Source organism: Botryllus schlosseri, chromosome 1 (genome assembly GCF_051294905.1).
Source record: "Botryllus schlosseri isolate E-star chromosome 1, Bs_hap1, whole genome shotgun sequence".
NCBI classification, from domain to species: Eukaryota; Metazoa; Chordata; class Ascidiacea; order Stolidobranchia; family Styelidae; genus Botryllus; species Botryllus schlosseri.
Window position 1 is genome coordinate 12,311,973 of NC_137236.1, and position 20,883 is coordinate 12,332,855.

At 39.7% G+C, this 20,883-nt stretch overlaps 3 protein-coding genes across 5 annotated transcripts in view; all 3 read left to right on the forward strand.

Moving 5' to 3' along the window:
* The window catches only part of LOC145441998 (uncharacterized), a 230,707-nt gene that overhangs the window by 54,910 nt on the left and 154,914 nt on the right, over nucleotides 1-20,883 (forward strand). The window lies entirely within an intron of this gene.
* On the forward strand, nucleotides 6,706-14,016 carry LOC145441210 (uncharacterized). 2 transcript variants are annotated; one of them, XM_080319031.1, is made up of 5 exons: nucleotides 6,706-9,616; nucleotides 10,390-10,567; nucleotides 10,727-10,787; nucleotides 11,191-11,356; nucleotides 13,816-14,016. In XM_080319031.1, the coding sequence occupies exons 1-5, from the start codon at nucleotides 9,027-9,029 to the stop codon at nucleotides 13,919-13,921; spliced, it is 1,101 nt and encodes a 366-aa protein (XP_080175157.1). In that variant the 5' UTR covers nucleotides 6,706-9,026; the 3' UTR covers nucleotides 13,922-14,016. The 2 variants fall into 2 exon arrangements, with proteins under 2 accessions (XP_080175157.1, XP_080175165.1); XM_080319039.1 differs by lacking the exon at nucleotides 6,706-9,616 and adding an exon at nucleotides 9,626-9,937.
* The window catches only part of LOC145441952 (uncharacterized), a 42,220-nt gene continuing 36,026 nt past the window's right edge, over nucleotides 14,690-20,883 (forward strand). Inside the window, exon 1 of the mRNA XM_080319909.1 lies at nucleotides 14,690-14,827. Coding sequence (XP_080176035.1) covers nucleotides 14,821-14,827 — 7 coding nt within the window. The 5' untranslated portion in view covers nucleotides 14,690-14,820. The remainder of the gene's footprint in view (nucleotides 14,828-20,883) is intronic.

Consider the following 20,883-nt stretch of genomic DNA (forward strand, 5'->3'; position numbering starts at 1 on the left):
TTCATCTATACTTGAGTACAGGGATGGCTTGAACGTGAGGTTCACGACCACGTTCACGTTTTGTGTGTGAACCTCTGAAATTTTGAGGTTCACGTTCACAAACGAACTTTGGTAGGTTTTGCACTGTGAACCTTTTTCATATATTACAATTTTCACTTCAGTATAACATCTTTGGTTGAAATTTATTGCATTTCAAGTGCGGGCCACTCTCTGCGTGGCGCTGGCAGCATAAAAATCAACACTAAACGAGCGTGTACCTTTACAATCTCAATAATTTTACCGGCATTGTTACAAGAGTTTGCTAGAAATATCCAGCTTTTTGTTTGTGAACATTTAGTGATTCTCTGCTGTCAGGTTGACCCGCAATCACACAACATTAAGAGCGAAATACGCTACAGGTAGGTCAGCGAACGATGCTTATTCAACCAATCAATGAAATAGATATCGCGGTCTGATGTAACAAGTCTAGTGAACGTACGGAGTCCATCTCGATTTCCTATGTTTATTCTATCATAAAAACCAAATCCGTGCGTTCGGGGTGTTGGCTACTGCTGTATAGCCTGTTTAATGGGATAAAACCTGTTTACACTCTGCTCCACATCAACGTAGCAGTTTCAGACGCCGAATACATTGCCCGGTCTGGCCTAGACCGTTAAGGCGCAAGCTTATATCTCCTTGCAAGTCCTCGTCGAAATTGTTGGCATCGCGACGGAAGATATTGAATTTATGGGATTGCTAACGGGCTCTAGAATACATCAAATATTATTTGCTGCTATCTTTGCGCTCAAATGTCCTGCAGCTATAAAGTGCCTTAAAACCCCAGTGGAAGTCATAGATATAGGTCGTAGATGTCCGTGGCACTAACATAATAACAAGAAGGGAAGTTAGGTTGATAGATGAACTTTACCAAAATTGCAAAAGGACATATATTTAATGATTAAATCTGTAGCAAAGAATGCCTTTAAATTGTAAATTTCCTCTCTATTTGGACCAATGTCGAAAATTGAAGTTAGTTTGTGCGGGATATTTTTTTCGATTTGAACAAAATGATCATAATTTTATTAATTTATACCAAAATGTTCATTGATTCCTGCTGCAGACAATTTTTTTCAAGTCATAACCTTACTGTGCACGATACCCGGAAACGCTTTTGAGCGACTGAGGAATCGATATCGGGGCCAACGAGATAAGATACTAGCTGAAAGAACATCTCCACGTAAAGCTTAATCTTATAGGGAAGCCCTGAGCCAGTGGTTCTCAAACTTTTCTTAGACACGCCCCCTTTATGAAACTAAAAATTTTGCGTCCCCTATCGTCATCTCACAAAATGCAACAGAATGCTGACAATCCCACGTGATATTTTGATAGCATGGGAGGTTATGACTGTTGGTGAGAGAATTCGGTAAGATGAATTTCGCACTCTGAAAAGATTTATCATGACATACACTCTTAGAAATATTCGTAGATTTACCCAAATTATACCTGTAAATTTATACCGTCACTTAAATTAACGGTAAAAGCCCGTTGAATTAGTATACGGGCAGGACAAGATGAATTTTACTTGTTTTTAGAGGGTAAAAAAAATACAGATTCAAATCGTACAAGCAATTTACGGGATAGCCAGTTTTTCACATTTACATTTGCATTCGTAACGGAAATATACTGGATGATCAGTATTTAGGATTTACATTTGCATTCGTAAAAGTGATTTACTGGATAATTAGATATTATAATCAGTTTTTACATCGCAACATCGCTATTGCATTTACAAATCGACAATTTTATGCGCTTAAGGTTCTATTATTGTCATATCTGGTTTTCATCATCGCATCATGTATCAATTATCAAGCAATTTACGTCATCGATGGCGAATGGCCATGCTGGATACTAATCACTCAGTGAACAGCACTCTGCTGGTGTCTGAGCATTTAGGAATATTACAGAGAACGTCGTTTATATCGCTTTATAATGGGTATCCTTTGAGACATCAAGGAAGCATGCCAAGCGTGTTTGGTATTTACGCAGTTTTACAGCAGGTATGAACTTTATGTAATGATCTGCTACGCCAGTTCTGTCCCCATCGCAGACATTTTAACGCATGCAAGATGTAACCATGTGCTGGCGTAGCCATGTTCTTTTGCCATTGCGATGAGCGTTCCACGTAGTTTACCTTTTTCTCGCGAAAGGCCTCATGAATTGTCTGATGCAGTGCTTTTCAACCTGTGTGACGGTTCGCACTAGTGCGAATGAAAAAAATTGCAGTGCGAATGATGAAGGTGGTGCGAACGGTGCGAATGAAAATTCAGGGTGAGTGCGAATGACGAAAGTGGTGCGAATGGTGCGAATGAAAATCTCGGATGAGTGCGAATGAAAATCGTGAATAATTATTGTTAATTTTTCTGACCTGGAATAATTCAAATCAACCTATTAGGAAATTCAAGGGCAGTGTAACTTTTGTTGTTGCGACGCAATTGTGAAAACTTGTTTAATTTACGACGCACCCCTTATCGTAGCTCTCACAAGCCGCAATGAATTAATATTTTCGCACTATAATTATTACGTAACCAAAAGCCTGGTTCGGAAGCTTGTGTAGTGGCAGAAATACAGTATATCAGCCCGTCTGAGCCTGCGACAGGCTCGAAAAATGACGTCAAATCGACTTTCTGCTTTCTTTCGCTAAAAATCATCATACTTTCGTAATAACTGTTCGATTAATGCGAGGCACGAGGATAGTAGTAAATACCACCATTACAGACTCACATTTGCAAGTTACTGTAACGGAAATTTTTACCCCTTCAAAGGTTATTAAAGTATGGACCGCAAAAGGGTATAATTTTGGGTCGACGCGGTGGCAAAGCTATCCGTTAATATGTATGTATTATCTCCTAAATTTATTGAAAAAATCCTGCGATAGTTTTTACAAATCTAAGGTCACGGAGTTGAGTAGGCTACTCTAGCCAATAAGCGAGACACGCAAAAAATATGGTTTTATCCTGAGAATTCATGATAAGATTTGTCCGACTGGTTTTTCTGGAAAACATGGTCGAAGACCGTTGGGATGAACTAGTGCAGGGACTAGGGATGTGCAACGAGCGAGTTAGGGTCTATATGAGACTCATTTATTTCGAGGCCAACCCCTTTTGCGTCGGGTCAAATGAAGACGCAAAGTTTCGGCCAACAAACCGCTGATGAAATGCGGTGCCAAAACATAAGATTCGACAAAACCTTGACCAAAAAATGAACGATGCTGTATGGCCAAACCATTCGATATGGATATGCTCCGTTGTCGGCACGGAATAGTCCTGTTCTTGCAATTTGAGTATAACAGTAGTACAACTGCGACACGCGTCGGTATTTAATGCACCCTAATTTGAAATCGCGTGCGTCAGACATATTTTGTAGAGCTGTGTTGGATAGAATTGTGGTGTGCGCGCTCTGTATGTCATAAATGTGCGTAAAATCGTAGCATACTACTGTAATATTCAAAACGAATTCCTTTTCATGGGTGTGGCTCGGGTCGCGAGATGCCACAAAAAGTCAGATTTTTGTAGTAGTCTAAAAAGCTGCGTTAACGTTATTAAACTGTTATGAATTCTCAAGTTAGATTGATCTAAAGAGCAGAACACACAGTATCGTCAGTTTATTTGCTATTCCCACATACTCGCGAGACATAATACGTTAAATCGAAAAAAGTCTCATAGGGTAGCGAGCTCCAATGTGCCTATACTCTTCTTGATCGTTTGGACCTTATTTTCCAAGACATAAGGCAAAAGCCTCAACACAAACAGGTGGGGTTTTCAGCCTTTCGACATACTCTATGGAGCCTCCTAGACCTTTTCGTCAGCTCTCAAAATCGATTCCTTCCAGCCAGCATTTTTCACTCGTGAAAAACACGTTGTATTTTGGATAGGAGTGCAGAACAAATTTTAAGTTGTGGCCATCCAAGCACTAGTAGACGTTCTTGTACCAAAACCCAACAACTTGTTAGGCAGAAAAGGGTTTTAGTGAAATAGTTGAAATCAAAACGAGCGAAAATAGTAGCCTTTTTAATGAGACACTAAACTTGTTTCTTTGTTTGCGGTATTCATGGTGTTTGTCGACTACTATGGTCATTTCCACTAGGCCGGACTTATAGCACGGCCCACTTCTAGGCTTTTTGTAAGACACCGCTTACGCGGATGAGGTGACGAGCAGGAGCCTAGATAAACCTCCAACAACTAAGGGTGGAGCCCAATTTCTCTGCTGAGTAGCGATTCTCTACTCAGCAACGATTTCGTTACTCAACTCACGCCAAAAAGTATACTCACACTCAAATGCGTCCAGATCGGCATCCAAATCTAAGTCAGCGCACCACCAGACTTAAGTGTCAATTTTCACGGTCGAGCAGCCAACTGCAGGCAACACCCGCCAAATACCGTAGTACCGGTACTGTCGTATATAGCTGATATAGGTACACTATTTCGTGATGTGAGGTTCTGCTGAGTGAATGAAATCAGTGGCGCTTGGACGGATGTTGTGTTTATAATTGTATTTGTAATTATCTTGTACCCTTTCGACTTCTTGTCGTACGGCATCCCGGTATACCGGAACGGTAACTTCTGCAGTCTCAATGCGCTAGCATCCCCCCGCCGTCGCCGTTCTTACGGCGACAAAAAAAGACCAGACAAAGAGAAAGCACTCACAAGGAATGGAAAGAACTAGAAAGGGACGTGGCTTCAAAAAGATCAACATCGAAAAGAACTGTGACATCGGGCACTCTAGGCCGAGATGAATGTCAGTATAAAAAAAAAGATCGCAACTGCGTGTCGTTCGATATCCTCCTATCTGTTCATTACATCGCATTGTGTCTTATCGCATTCTACATTGTGTGTGACTTGTTCAGATGAATAATATAGCCCAACGATTGTTATTGCTCACATATCAACCACGCATGCTCTTTCCACAATTTAATAGATGAAACATCTTGAAAAGACCCCCAGCATGAACCTCAGCAGATAGAGTTCCAGGTACTATCAGGGTTAGGATGAAGTCGCTATACCTTCAAGCCAGTTTAGACGATAGCAGCAATAAGATATTGGATATAAGAGATACTGGATATTTAAGGGAGAAAATGTCGGGTGGGTCTAGCTATATCGGGAAGTTGAATGGTAGAGGGGCAAAGTGAATGGTTCAAAGAGGAGCTTCAATTGGAAAGAAATCCTGGAAATATGTTAATTTTTCAATTTATTTTCACGATATAGATGCATTCTTTTGTTATTTCAGGCCTGCACTTACGTGTTCGCCTGCTGTGAAACTTCTCTTTATATATTTCGAATGGGGTTGTAGCGTCTTGCAAATACACTTCTGTGGGGCATAGGAACGTTCCGGGTATCTTCAAGGATTTATATATTTCTATTGGGTCATCTTCAAAGAGTGTGGATCAGCTGAGGCTATTCATTGCATTTAGATAAATCAGTGAGAACTGCCTCTAGTTTTTACGTCAGTGACGAAATAGTGACGACAGCGTCGTGTTGTCATGACAAAATCGTTCACGCGTTCCGGTCGAAGGCGAAAAAAATCTGGCAACCCTATCTTGGAAAACGACGTCTGGAAATCGATACTTAACTGAGCAGAGAGAATTGGCGCGCACTCAACGCTGAGTACCAATCGATTTTTAGTTGAGTGGAGATTCGCATTTAAGCAGTACTTGGTTGAGGAGAAGAATTGGGTTTGAGTGAAATAGTTGAAATCAAAACGAGCGAAAATAGTAGCCTTTTTAATGAGACACTAAACTTGTTTCTTTGTTTGCGGTATTCATGGTGTTTGTCGACTACTATGGTCATTTACACTAGGCCGGACTTATAGCACGGCCCACTTCTAGGCTTTTTGTAAGACACCGCTTACGCGGATGAGGTGACGAGCAGGAGCCTAGATAAACCTCCAACAACTAAGTATAGGAATTCTGAAGTCGATCTCGGTCGGACTCGAACCCGCAACACTTGATAGCTTAAGATACATAGTAGCCAATTTGTTGTATACATGAACAAATAAATCTTGTATTTTCATCTTCCTTTTGCATAAAAATTTTCGGTTAGTTTGTGCGAATGAAATTTATTTTACAAAAAAAGTGCGAATGAAGCGCAAAAAGGTTGAAAAGCACTGGTCTGATGAATTCCGAGTTGCTCGAGCGAACATTTGATTGTGACATCATAGGAGTTCTAGTCAGACCTCAGACTGAGAGTGAGCACGTGCGGTTGAATTACTGAATTACTGAATGTCGCGAGATAGATATTATGGCGCGCGATTATTTCGTATTGGATATTAGCAGGATGCGTCTGTGCAAGGTCTTGAGATTTTCGAATCGAAGCCAGGGCTTAGGCTTAGCTTTAACTTTAGAATATTGCAAGTGTTGATAGCAGAATTTTCACAGGATGAGTTGCTGCGAGACCAATGGGAATAGCAGTCTCGGAAAATGACAAGGTATTGCTTGTTGCTTCCTAGAATCGGTCAATCGATGCGAGGCTGGAATCCCTTGTCATTTTCCGAGGCTGCGATCCCCGTAGATTACTGTAAGGTGCAGACTGTTCATGTTGAGTCTTGTTTATTATATTCTTTTCAGAAGTATGGGGCGTAAATTTCATAATGACGTGACATTCTTGAAGCATTTGAAGTCCCATCTACGAACGGGACACAGAATATTATGCCCATTTAGAGAGTGTACAAACAGTTACAACATTGTTTCCTCATTTTCGTCGCATAAAGAAATCATAAAGCAACAATGTTTTCATCCCCTCCACCGCGTGTATTAGATATAGATGTTGAACAAGGACGAAATAGTGATTTCATGATTCAGCAAAACCATGTACCACATGTTCAGCTCCTGGAAAGTGATCCCAAAGGTACCGATGCAGATGTCAACCAACAAATTCAGATGTTTTGTATGAAATTGGAATATCAACATATGATACCAGCTTCACTCATTACTGAAATTATGTCTGGGTGCAAGGAATTGGTTTCAAGTCATTTGAAAGTGTTCTCTCAGCAGGTCACAAACCTGATGAATATAAATGACAATGGCAATACGTCCTTGACGAACAAGATTAGTGATGTGAACTTTCATAATCAGTGCATTTCAGACAATTTCAGTCAAACTTCCACTCATTATCGCACTAAATTCGCGAAAGCATTTTTACCGTATGTGAGTCCTGTAGAGTTGAAATCAGCCCCGGCTGGTATGCTTTGTGAAGAGGTTGGAACGTATTGTTATATACCTTTGCTTGATAGTCTCAAACAAATCATTATGAATCATATTGTGCGTGACAATGTATTTAAGAGGCGAACTCCATCTCCAGAAGGCGTCTATTGTGATATAGAACATGGAATGGTTTACAAGCAAAACGCGTTTTTTGATCAATCTAATTCTATCCAAATCATCCTGTATCAAGATGCATTTGAGATCGTAAATCCACTCGGTTCGGCACGAAAAAAGCATAAATTGCTTGCTGTGTATTACTCAATTGGCAATATGCCAATACACCAAAGATCAAAGATAGACTCTATACAGTTGATCTTGCTTTGCAAAGAAAGTTATGCATCCAATCAATTTGTGGATTATATTTTTGAGCCACTAATCAGGGATTTGAAACATTTAGAGAGTGTTGGTATTGAAATTGCAACTGGAGTACATGTTCGAGGTAGCATTCTCTGTATTCTAGGCGATAATCTTGGAAGTAATTGGCTCGGGGGGTTTGTGACTAACTTCAGCACAGCAACTTACATATGTCGATTTTGTAGAGCGCCGCGAGACAAGTTCTTGGCCGTTGGCTCTGAGAGATGTTTACTACGCAATCCTTCAAGCTATGAAACTTGTGCTCAACAATGTTCATCTTCAAATCGCATTACAAATGCTTTTGGTATCAAGAAGTCATCAATTTTCAACTGTTTGCAATATTTCCATGTGTGTAATCCAGGACTTTCACCATGTCTGGCTCATGATCTATTCGAGGGCATTGCTTCATCTGATATGGTGATATTTGTCAACTATTTTATTTCACGTGGTTGGATTGATATGCAGTACCTGAACCGTCAAATCTCGAGCTTTCCTTATTCAAAAGAAGATATGCTCTCGAAACCTACTATATTGAAACATGGCGACAGTAAACTGACTGGAAATGCCAGTCAAAATTGGTGCTTTGTCCGCTTATTTCCACTTTTAGTTATAAACAGAGTTGTTGATAGTGATGATGATGTCTGGAAAATTATGTTGCTTTTTCGCTCAATTATCAGTAGGATTTGTTCAAGGTGTATTCATCAAGATGATATTGCTGTGCTATCAAGGTTGATTGATGAATATTTTGAAATGTATCAGAATCTTTTTCCTGATGCTACTGTATTACCGAAACATCATATATTAACTCATTATCCCTATCTCATTACACAATTCGGGCCATTGATCAATCTTTGGACTTTGAGATTTGAGAGCAAGCATTCTTTTTTCAAGCAATTGATCCGACAAAAGAAAAACTTCAAAAATGTCGCCTTGACGCTATCAATCGGCCATCAAATGCGGCAGGCTTATCTGTCAAAATCTGGATTGATTTCGTGCGACTTAGAATATGACTCGGACAAGAATGTTGATGTACCAACGGAAGTGCAGGCCATATTCAAAGATTTCGAAGTAACATGCTTTCTGAATAAAGCGGAGTTCAAGGGTACTGAATATCGGACTGGTCAATATATAACGTTGGCTTGTGATGTGGATCTTGAGCTAGGCCTTATTGTAGCACTAGCAATTGTTGAGAACAGTAAGACATTGGGGCCTGTTGTAGTTCTTGAAAAGTTTATTGGAGAATACAATTTTGATCTAGGTGTTTTCACTTTGCAACCAAAGTTAACTCCATTGTCATATTTACATGTTGCCAATTGCATTGATTATAATCCGCTTTCCTCGTATGTTCTTGATGGTCAGAATTATCTTGTTTCCAAGTACACTATGCCGCACGCGATACACTAATCCAATATATAATTAATTTTTTAGTAAGACTATAATGGATCTTTATATTAGTAACGTTTTGCCGCAACTATCAGCTGAAACTGTAACTGAGGTGGAAAACATGGTGAAAGATATGGGCGTTGAAAAAGAGGAGGATCTCAAGTTAGTCACTGAAGATGATCTTGCCTCAGTATTAAATCGGATATCTGCTAGAAAATTACTAGCAGCCTGGACCAACCTTCCGTCAAAAATCATCACATCCTTCACAACAGAATCTGATTGCTCATTTTCTTCAAGCAGCGATATGTCTTGGTACACTGAGTTCAATGTCCCTTGGAATCAGTTCCCTCCAGACCTTATGGAGTGCTGCAGAAGTGGACGGCAGCCTACCAGTTGTGACAGAAGAGAGATGATCCGAGTCATTTCCAGTACTATATTACAAATTAGTGAAAAACCCAAGCGGAAAGAGTTGGAGTGTATTTGCCACGTGATCGTTAATCAGTACCCAAGAAGCTTCAAAGATATTGTTGATGGGCAAGTTATTGGCACTGGGCACTTGTCCTTGCTGAATCAACTGACTTACCGAATTGAGAATCTGCAAAGAAAACAGAAGAAATCAGCTCCCAGCAACAAAGGAGAAGAAAGGTTAGACCAATATGGCTGTGTTAACTGGGCACCACCAGTACTAGAGCCTGAAACAGGCGAAGAGGACAGGGTATGGTTGCTTACAGAATCAGCGAAAAGTAAGCCTGACATGAAGCAGGTCATGACTCGCATGGAAAGGACTTACAGCTTGCAGAGGCGATATATCAATGATAATGCATCAGTTTCATCTCTAAAAAATGAATGGCCATTTTTGTTCAATGACCAGTGTATGCTTCAACATTATGCCTTATTGGTGGAAAAGAAAGATGCGAAGGCAAACTTTCTGGAAAATTTGGAAGTTCGGGGTAAAGAACTGTTCAGGTATTTACGGACGATCCATTAAGCTATCCTATACATCGTTTAAGAAATGTGACAAGAACTTCTAGTTGCAATATATCACACTCAGAGTAAGACAACTAGAAGATTTTCGAATTTTCTAAACTAGATTGGAATTATCGCTAAAGAGCATTTTCCAAATTAGATTAGAATTAGACTTAATAAATTTGCGAAAACTTGAGAATTTAATCAAGTTCAGTTCTTATCAAATCAGAATTCATAAGCAGGAGCATGGCAAATGTCTGCACAGAGAGCTTAGCTCGGTTTGCACTATGTAGTTCTCCTGTAGCATTATCAGGAAAACCAGAAATTAGAATGAAGATTGAGCATAGAAACATTTCTCAAATTAGATTAGAATTTAATTACCTAGTTGTGCCAGATCTGATCACATTCGCGGGCCTAAAAGTTCAAAAGCTAACTGTCTTATCTTTGTTCAGAACTCTAGAAGATCCCGCCAAGCAGAGAAGCCTCAAAGTAGCTGTCATTCATAAGCTGCTTGAAATTAACATCAAATGTGTGAATGACAGAGAAAATATCAAGTCTAATGCACTGGTGGATCTGATATCTTGTTACTTCAAAGAACCAATTTCTGACTTGTATCATTGTCAGCCACAGGTAATGGAATCGATACAATCGCTGTGTTCTGTTTTTGAAATAAACTTTTTAATATAAAATTCTCCTGTATTTTTTTACTCGCAACATTTTATTTTGTCATAGAATTCCTACGGTACCTCATTTTAACAATCGTTGCTTAACTGCAGTTTTTCATTTCAGGACTGCTTGGTCTCGGATCTATGTAAAGATGCACCGCCTCAGCCATTCATTGTTGTCATCGGTAGGTAATCATAACCAAGTGTTTTTTTTAGAAAAATTGGTCTCTGAATCAAAAGCCTTCAATACAGATTATTATATTGGTGCGTGTTAGAGAGAATCGATGACTAGGGGAAAATCTTTATGCATGTACCTACCATTGCAATTATTGCTTCCAGAAGATATTTTTCTAAAACTATCGAGTTTTACTACATCATTGTGCTGCTTCCAAAGTTTATTTGACTCGTACACAACAAGCATATTTATCAAATAGTAGACATTTTATCATCGATGTCTGATGAACTAATTGATGGTCTTGTTTCGGCGCCAGTAAATGCACACCACACCCCCTAGGAATTTTGACTCGCAAAAGTAGAGCAGCCCATCTAACTTCAACCTGATTAATTTTTAACTTTTGTTACTCTCAGGTACATCCATTTACAATGCTTCGAAATTTCATGTCTACATTGAGAGTCAACTGCATTATTCAACGACAACTCTTGCTGAAGCACTGGCCTATCAATTCTGTTCATTCTACGTACTGAACATTATGTATCCATCGAAATGTCTGGCCACATATGAATTCATTCAAAGGTGAGTTTTTCCTACCCATTATTAACATTGTCATGAGACTTTATAGGTGTTTACAAAGAAAAGTCTGAGAACGCAAAAAATTGCAGCTCTCCCAAATTAGATTAGAATTAGAATCACTGAATTCACAACAACTTGAATATTGAACGAAATTGTTAATAGGAAATAAATAGAATTAGAATTAAAATTAGAGCATAGGAGCAATTCACAAATTAGATTAGAATTAGAGCATAGAAACATTTCACAAATTCGGTTAAAATTAAATTACTGGCATTTCGCTCTAATTTAGTGAAACTAGACAACCAGAATTATCTATCCATTTCCAATGTGTAAGAAGTCTCTTGTCTCTGTAACAGTCTTGGACAACTAGAATTATCTAGTAGTCCAAGTCTATTACAGAGACAAGAGACTGCTTACACATTGGAAATACCTGCACTAGTCCAGTAGCCTAATATGGCTTATCAAATGATCATATATATGACATTCTCACAAGTTCTAATGATAGTCAACTATGTAATTTGAAAGTATTGACTAAATTCTAATGTATCAGATTATTTCAGTAATTTTTATATAGTACGTCTCCGAATAAATTTGTACGCTCCAAATAAATTTGGTGGGACATGTCTTGCTCCAGCCAACCTGTATCCGTGACTGATATCGAACCATTGTCACTCAAATGGGCCATATAGGATTGTATGTAGCGTTGGGACCCCGGGAAATCCCGATCCCGGGATCCCGGGATTTGAAGCAATCCCGATCCCGGGATCAATCCCGATGAAATCCCGGGATTTGTAAACAGCATCTACCAAGGCTTACGTACCGCCATATCTCTTATTTTGGTAATAAAGCACTGTCACAAACTCGGCTGATTGTCTAAAACAGTGGTCTCAAACATGCGGCCCGCGAGAACATTTTCTGCAGCCTGCGTCACAGCGTCAGCATTTTGAAATTTCAACTATTCGCCAATATTTAACTGGAAATTTCTTATTTCGGATTTGACAACTTAAAATTCACTCTAAACTCCAAACACCCGAATCGCTCTCACGTGTCATATGTCCGATAGCTGCAAACTTTTGGCGCAACAGTTTTTACGTTGATATGATGCAATTGTCGTCTCGTATGGTGTCTAACAGTGTTGGGATCAAGTCACTACTTTCGAGTCACGAGTCATTTCGAGTCATTGCACATTTCTACTCGAGTCAAGTGAAGTCAATCGATTTTCAAAGGGGACTCGAGTCAAGTTAACTCACTCGATTTTTGGAGGTGACTCGAGTCAAGTCGAGTCAAGTTAAGCCAAGTCAAGTCACGAGTCAAGTCACAATTCAAGTCAAGTTGCCTTTTCGAAGTATGAAGCATGATAACGTCATTGCATTTTGCTAGCTGTCTGAAATACAGATGGAGTGGTCATTGATATTGAACCGATGAACGAATATAAAGTTATATATACACGCAAAAAGACGCTGTATCGCTAACTATACACCTCAGTTTATAGTTACCAGCCATGATAGTGAATAGATACCAATTGATAAGATGCAATACATTACGCATTTACAAATCGATATGATACAATTCGAGCCTGCGCCAATGGTTGAGGACTATATAAACTATATTCGACTTCAGTTTCAATATAAACAATAGGTTTGGTTAAGGTAAAAACAGAGAACAGAATTTACTTTACTATATTAGTTTATGACAACGTAAGCTGATGTCAGCTTCGATCACTTCGTTTGCGGTCAATTTATTTGTGAGAAAACAATGGAGGCTCATAATAACGCACGATCATTAAATGATTGGTCGCTCTCACGTGTTACACCATCGTTTGGCGAACAATCCGAATATATGTAAGATACAGTGATTTGGATCGACAGCGATTACTTGATGACTTGAAATTGACTCGCGCATTTTGCTCCGAGTCACGAATCAATCCACATTTGTGATAGGCCGAGTAAGGTCAAGTCAAGTCAATTTAGCAAAGTGACTCGAGTCCAGTCAAGTCATACAAAATAGGTGATTCGAATCGGACTCGCGTCAAGTCTTTTTCGTGGCAAACGGGAATATTACAATAGTGAATCAAATTTTCACAATGTGTATGGACTGCCAGTCTGTGCAAGGCCCGTCAAATAAGGCCTATACTTGGAAATACATATTGTACCTCTATTTTATGCTGCGGCCCGCCGCGTCATCAGAAACTGCGGAATTGGCCCGCGAGCAAGTTCGAGTTTGAGACCAGTGGTCGAGACGATGATACTCTTGCTGCTCTTATGTTTTGGGTCAATAATACAAGGAATAAATGTTGTTTGTGTAGCTTGTATGTGTATTTTATTACTTTTCCAATCCCGGGAAATCCCGGGATTGAGAAGCGAGAATCCCGGGAAAATCCCGATCCCGGGATTTCAAATTTGATCCCGAAGTCCCAACCCTAATTGTATGTGAATTTCACTCTTGATTTTTTTTCTGTCTAGGTACTTTGCTGGCATAAATCCGGAGGGAACAAGATCAAGCATGTCACGAAAGAGAGCAGCAGTCCATCCGAAGGTGCTTGGTCTAGTGAGACTGCTTTCTGGATGATGATGATGACAATCATGACTTTCACCTATGATTGGCATTAAGCAGAACCATTGTGATTGGCATTTGGCAGTGACCAATAAAATTGCCAAAAGATTACAAGAGTGTGGTCATTGGGTGCCGTATATTTACGACAGGAAAGTAAACATGTGGTTAGTCAGTGGAAACAGTTATATGAAGAAAATACGGGCAAAGCGTTCTCAAATTTACTAGTCTCAGGATTGTAAAACTGCTGCACTGGACCAGACCAGTATAAAGATATTACAGCTGTTTTCTGTTACCTTGGGTGACGGGAATTTTCCGTAAAATTATTTTACTGGTCTCATGAACGTAAAACTGCTGCACTGGACCAAACCAGTAATTTGATATTACAGCTGTTTCCTGTTAACTTTATTCACAGGAAATGCCCGTGAAAAAAATTACGGTCAGTATTTTTAAAATTATAATACGGGAAAACATATTTCAAATTTACAGGTCTCAGGAACGTAAAACTGCTGCACTAGACCAGACCAGTAATTTGGTAATACAGCCGTTTTCTGGTGCATCAGGTGACGGGAATTTTCCGTAAAAAATTTAACAGTCAGTCTTTGAAAAATTAAATTACGGTCAGTAATATTTACATGATTTTTTTTTCAAATTTACTGGTCTCAGAGCCGTAAAACTGCTGCAAGGACCAGACCAGTAATTTGGTATCGAATATTTTTAACAGTGTATATTCCGTATAAACGAAAAAGGATCTTAAACACAAAGCCGTCTTTGTATATTCAGACTCAGTGGAAAATACAGAAGCTGGTCATGTCGCCGGAAGCTATGGGCGCAACGAAAAGAAAGTAGCTGAAATTGTCAATTCCCCGGTATTCCATCCCAAAGACTATTCTGTGAAGGCCAAGTTAATAGAAAAAATGACAGGTAGGGAATTTTAGTTAAGTTGCAGTTGTGCAATGGCCTCCCAAAATGAGCCGCGCAATAATGCATTGTTTCGAACAAATAGCGCATATGCCGCATTCGTCAGTTGACAGTATAAAAGCAAATTTGATGATAAATAACAATCACGAGGACAACAAAGGTATTATTTTTAAAAGTAGTTAATGGAGCATCAGACTCAATACTGTTATCCTCATTCTCCATACCTGTTTGAGTCATCTAGTTCCGTCGTTTGCCTTTTTATAATCAACACTCAATCGTTTCACTTCAAAGGTTGTTGATGAAAATTCAATATATTTGGGGCCCTTGTTTAAAACATGCTTTTTAATGTTTCTTCTAAAACATTATCTAACGAATATCCAATTGTGAGGTCACACTAGATTGGGATTGACAATAGAAAATGTAGGGTAAATATAGCTCCGTTGACGAAATAGGCTTCAAACCCATGCCGAATACCAGGGGTGGGCAAACTTTTGAGCTCGCGGGCTGCATTCAACATCTGAATCCATTCGCGGGCCGCACTACATAAAATTGGGATCATAAACCAATATTACTGGTATTTGATTATACAGTGAGGACATGGAGATAATATATAGTATATGCTTATTTGAAACAAACCAAACATATTGCGATGATGATATCGTATACGCGCCAGAAACAGTGGCGAGATTTCATAGGCTGGTCGACCTCAATAACCAATTTGTCAAAACTATAGAGATGAAAGTCTGTTGTCCCGATTCTTAGAACAGGATTGAAATTTAAATCTGTGAGCAGTGATCAGTTCATAGATTTACTAATTCAGCTTTAGGTTCAGTTCCAGGACACACAATGCTGACAGCATCATAACCATGTTAGCTTCAAACACGCTTCTACTATATGTGTAGATTTCGCGCCCCCTTATCGCCATATCACAAAACGCAATCAGGATGCTATAACAAACCTAACGGATTGTTTGGTAGCATGGGAGGTTACGTTAATGATGAGAGATTTTTAAAAAAGAAATTCATACAAAATACAGAGCACTAATTAGGAATTGGAAGGACATCGCGCGAAGCGCGAAAAAAAATTCAGTTGAGCTTAGCTTCGCGATCCCCTTCAGATGCTTTCATGACCCCACGGGGCACGCGTCCCCTACGTTTAGACCAACTTCCTTAGAATTATCATGGTGAAATATACTAAGAAAAAGTTTAATCAAGTCCCTACATGAATTCGATTTTTTAGTACGCATTTTATCAATATTTTTAATAAGTTTCTTTAGACTCTCGCGGGCCGCACAGAACGGCGTTGCGGGCCGCATGCAGCCCGCGGGCCGTAGTTTGCCCACCCCTGCCGTATACTGACCAGAAATATTCGTAACCTTCGCTATGTCGTCAGGGGACATTTTACGGTCGATGGTCATCATATTCAGAACATTCATTCCGTACGAACGATCTCTATGTACGTACTATAGCTGTTGAACTGACTATTTCGAGGGTTCAGCCATTCCATATCGTATACGTCGGCTATACCGGGTGTAAATCGTCCGTAGGCTCATACTACATGTTTTTGGAAAGTATTTACACAATTATGGCACATTAATAGAAATCAAAAGCGACTGGCGCAGTTGGTTAAACACTGCAGTCACGACACAAATGGACGCGGGTTCGAAACCCGGTTATGACAAACTTCTACGTGTCGGAGATTTCTCTGGGCTCCTCATCGCCGACCTCGCTATTACGGTAGTGCACTGAGAAGCCCAGACTGAAAGTGAGCCGTGCTATAAGTTAGCAGCAGAGACCTCTATGTGGACTAGGGTTGTTCAAAATTTGGAAAATGTTTGGAATTATGCGTGTCCATCGATTATTCTGTAGATTATTGTTAAAAAATAATAATGGGCTTGAAAGAAGCTCCCTGGAAAGCCGCTAACATTTGTCTAAATGCGTTTGAAAGTCGTCGTTGAAGAGTGGGCGGGCAACCGACAGCGGAGGCGGGCAATCATGAAATCACGGTTCTTGATTGGGTAATCGGCTAAGCTTAACTGATTACTGCAACAGCTGACTCAGATTCGGGAGCCTCGCTTTACTAATTTGAAAGTCTGTTTTGCTGAGGTAGGTCTGTTAGTAGCGGTTGTGGTTCTGTACATGCGCGTTGTGGGTTGATGAGTCATTAGTAGTACTGTAACACGTGTTCTTTGAATGCTTCAGAGTCGATAGCAGTAGTTTATGATTTGGAGCAACAATAGTGCAGTCATGGCAGAGGCAAAACGGCGAAAGATTGCACACATGCCGCAGCGAAGAACAAGATCCAAATCTGAGCAGTACTTGGTCGGATATACTTGCGATTACATCTGTGGCTCGAGATTACCTACTATACGAGAAGTAATGAGTTTCTTGCTGCATCTGAAAGAGCATTGTCCTCAGTCAACCCCTACTCATGAACTATGTACTGTGGTGGTGGATGATGTAATGACAGTGTTAAAAATGGCGAGAATTGCGACAATGCAGAAATCACATGTGGTGCGATCTCTTCAAAACCTGCACGAAAGATGACGTGATCTGAAGAAGAATCCGAAACAGGAAAGTGATCCCAAGGGTAAGAGGAGAAAATTCACTGATAATTTGGACATGCTGTGGGATATTGGAAGTAGAGATGCCATAACAACAATAAAAATGACATTTATCTACCACATGAAAGAAAGCTTGAAGACATTGCATTTTATAAAGATCAACGGCAATCTCGCCAGTCAATAATGTTGGGAAGAGACAAAATTCTGGCTAAGACCTCAAAAAGAAAACAGCAGCTCTGCAGATCAAACTGTTGAAAACGTTTCACACGACTCAAGTTGTGACTATGTTGTTTTAGCATCATCGTCATCTTCAAAAGAGGGTGACAGTTTGAGTTCAAGTTCTGACTATGATGTTGGACTTGGCACCTCGACCCAATCCATTAAACTGATGGCAGCTAAAAATATTATGAAAAATACGCATGTGTCCCAAGCTCTGGATCGATTGCAAGTAGCCTAACTGACAACGATGCTGATGGGAGCATTTATTAAGGCTTGTGGAGGAGATATAGCCATGTTCTCCCTGTCAAGATCTGCAACGAAGAGAGCCAGAGAAACAAATCGCCTGGAAATATCTCAGGACATTTTGGAAAAATTTGCATCGGTCGTGATGCAGAGATTCATCCAGGACATGTTGAGTTACAAGGAACATGACGTACAAGTTTCCAAAGCTGCTTCACAAAAGCTTTTAAAGCATGACTGGTATATCGCTGGAAACCGCTGTATATGCCTTGTTTTCGCCGAGTGAAAGCAATGAAACCCGAGAAAATATGGCAAATACGCTCCTGCAGGTAGAACGAACTTTCAAGTTTCAGGAGAGGCCCGCCCTCGTTGAATGCAACATTACACATCAACAAGGACACTACTTTGTCTGATTTTATTGGGCCACAGTCGTGGTACATATTTGATGTTTTTGAATGCTCTGGGGCGTGGCTAGCTCAACCGGTTGATGTTTGGCCCTTATCAGATTCCTACACCAGAATGAGCTCCTACATCAGTTCTGTCAAAGTCGTTAATGATGCCGCAGAACGAGGTGTAAAGCTAAGCACAGACTATGCTGCAATCTTGACTGACAATGAACAACAAAGAGACAGTCTGCTTCAAGCTGTGGAACAGCATAGAAAGACACTTGGAAACAGCAGGAAGTCAACTCTAATCAAAAGCCTGTAATCTGCAACTTGTGCCTAACAATGCAACACTGATCTGCAACGTACTTTTTTAATGTCTTTTGTAAATAGTGCTTTTCGCCTTCATTCAATTGTGAATAAAAAGTGTAATATGCGTTCGTTTATGGGTGAGACGACTAGTCATAACAAGTAGGCTTCTACTGAGATGTTGACTCCTGGTGGTAAATTTTTGAGTATCACTCACTGTCAGTAACTTTAGGAACTTAGGTTAAGGTAGCAAGATGCATGAATCTAGTTCATTCGTATCTCAACTAGCGAGAGCACCTGTGCAATACATAGCACTATCTGCAGGTAGATATTAACTTAGGCGGCTTCAATGTTGTTCTATGGACTCCTGATGACAACATTAACAAAGGCAATATATCATGTCTGTAATGACACCAACAGAAACGACTGCACAACAGCACGCAAAAATCGTTACCAGCAGTGTTCACAAAGTCGGTCTTTCAGCCAATCATTAGCTTATTATTACCGGCTTCAACCAATCAGGATTAATGGTTTCTCTTTGCCCGCCCACTTCATCAATTCCCCGCCCACTCTGCGACGGCTACTTTCAAACGCATTTAGACAAATATTACCGGCTTTTCTGCGAGCTTCTTTCAAGCCCATTATTGTTTTTTAACAATAATCTACAGAATAAGCGATGGACACGCAGAATTCCAAACATTTTCCAAATTTTGAACAACCCTAATGTGGACCTATGTGAGCGAGAGAGAATGAAGAATGACTGCGAGAGAGATTGAATAACGTTTCCAATAATACAGAAAAAAAGCAAATACCTATGAACATTATGAAATTCGCGTCGTGGAGCACAAGGCCTACAAATGCGATAAGCTCCACTGAGTTGTGTCCAATATCGCATACACAACATATTTTTTTAAATGTCTTTGTTTAAAACACTGTTTAAAAGAGGTTATATACAAAGTGCTTTAAGCAATCATTTGTTTTCAATGCAGCCGTAAATATACTTGAAGGTAATAAACAGACGGTTCTCAGCCAACTTCTCTTCGCTAAGCATTTTAGTAACATGAATGATAACCTAATGTGTGATTTTCTGAGGAGTTTCGGTAAATCATTTCGACCCAATTTCGAGCAGCAGTAATGTCATAGTAACTGTAAGTGGGAGTAGAAAATCCAAGCCTGCAAAGTACTTAGGTCATTCCGAAAAGTGGATCTAATCGAGGTGTCTCATAATTTGAGCAGTTAATCGAAGGGAGCCGTATTTGAACTGGCCAGGTACCCGCTCGCGACTAAAGAAAAATGACTATTGTATGTATTAAGGTGGGCCTAAATATATATATTTATACATTTTTATTTTTTTTATTTTCACTGCGTAATATAGCGTGTCCTAAACGCGTAGGCAAAATGTCCAACCTATAAAAGGTATCATAACTAAGGACAGAGGAAGACATCCAATTCCCAGTAGATTGCTTGTAAACAATTTTGCCTTTATTCAAACCACGTACTGCAACGCGCCTGTTCGTAATACGCAATGTGATTGGCTACCAAGACTCTCGCCAACCGATAAGGCCGAGTGCAACTAGAATTGTGTAGAATTCTCCACGAGCATGCCAAGTGTCCGAAAACACGGTCGGATCTCGGATGGCAACAAAGGCAGTGGAATCAGTTCTTGCAAAGCCTTCTACATAAAAGGTTTGCAATATAACGCCCAATATTCCTAAATTTTAAATTGAAAAGTATCATTCTGGAAGGACTCAACCTAATCTCCGCGAAACTGATTTGTGGCATAGAAACTGTACAGAGCCTCATACGAAAAATAACGGAATAAAGTGGCTCAAGACTGTTAGGTTTTCACAACTCCAACTGCAAATGACATCACTTAATTTTTGTTACTTTTATTCCTACTGCAATGAAATAGAATTTACAATTGAATAATATATTCATATTCAAACAAACCAGAATATTTACGTCTGATACTGATCAAGGGTAATCTTTGGCAACTATGAATTGATAAGAACAATGTATGTATATCAACGACGGTGTCACCAAATATTACGTCACCGACATGAAATTTAAATATTCAATGCGTAGAGATCGTTTAAGCTCAATTTACTATCTTAGATGGTACACGAGCTCCTTCTGTAGGTATAGACTTGGCGTATTTTGACATAAGTCAACTCCAAGGCACACAAATTAAATTGAAAACGAAATCTGTCGCCTCGATAATTATTCAACAAATGTTTGTCAATGGCAGAATTCATGGCCTTTGCCCGATCTGATTTAAACTTCAGGGGATGAGTGAGGAGTTACAACGTGTGCTAATCAATCTGGGGACATGCTGTTATCTACGT

Coding starts and splice junctions, on each gene's coding strand:
- LOC145441210 (XM_080319031.1), top strand. CDS start 9,027: ATGGATCTTTATATTAGTAACGTTTTGCCGCAACTATCAGCTGAAACT. Junction 10,568..10,726: donor TGTATCATTGTCAGCCACAG/GTAATGGAATCG, acceptor TTTTCATTTCAG/GACTGCTTGGTCTCGGATCT. Junction 11,357..13,815: donor ACATATGAATTCATTCAAAG/GTGAGTTTTTCC, acceptor TTTTCTGTCTAG/GTACTTTGCTGGCATAAATC.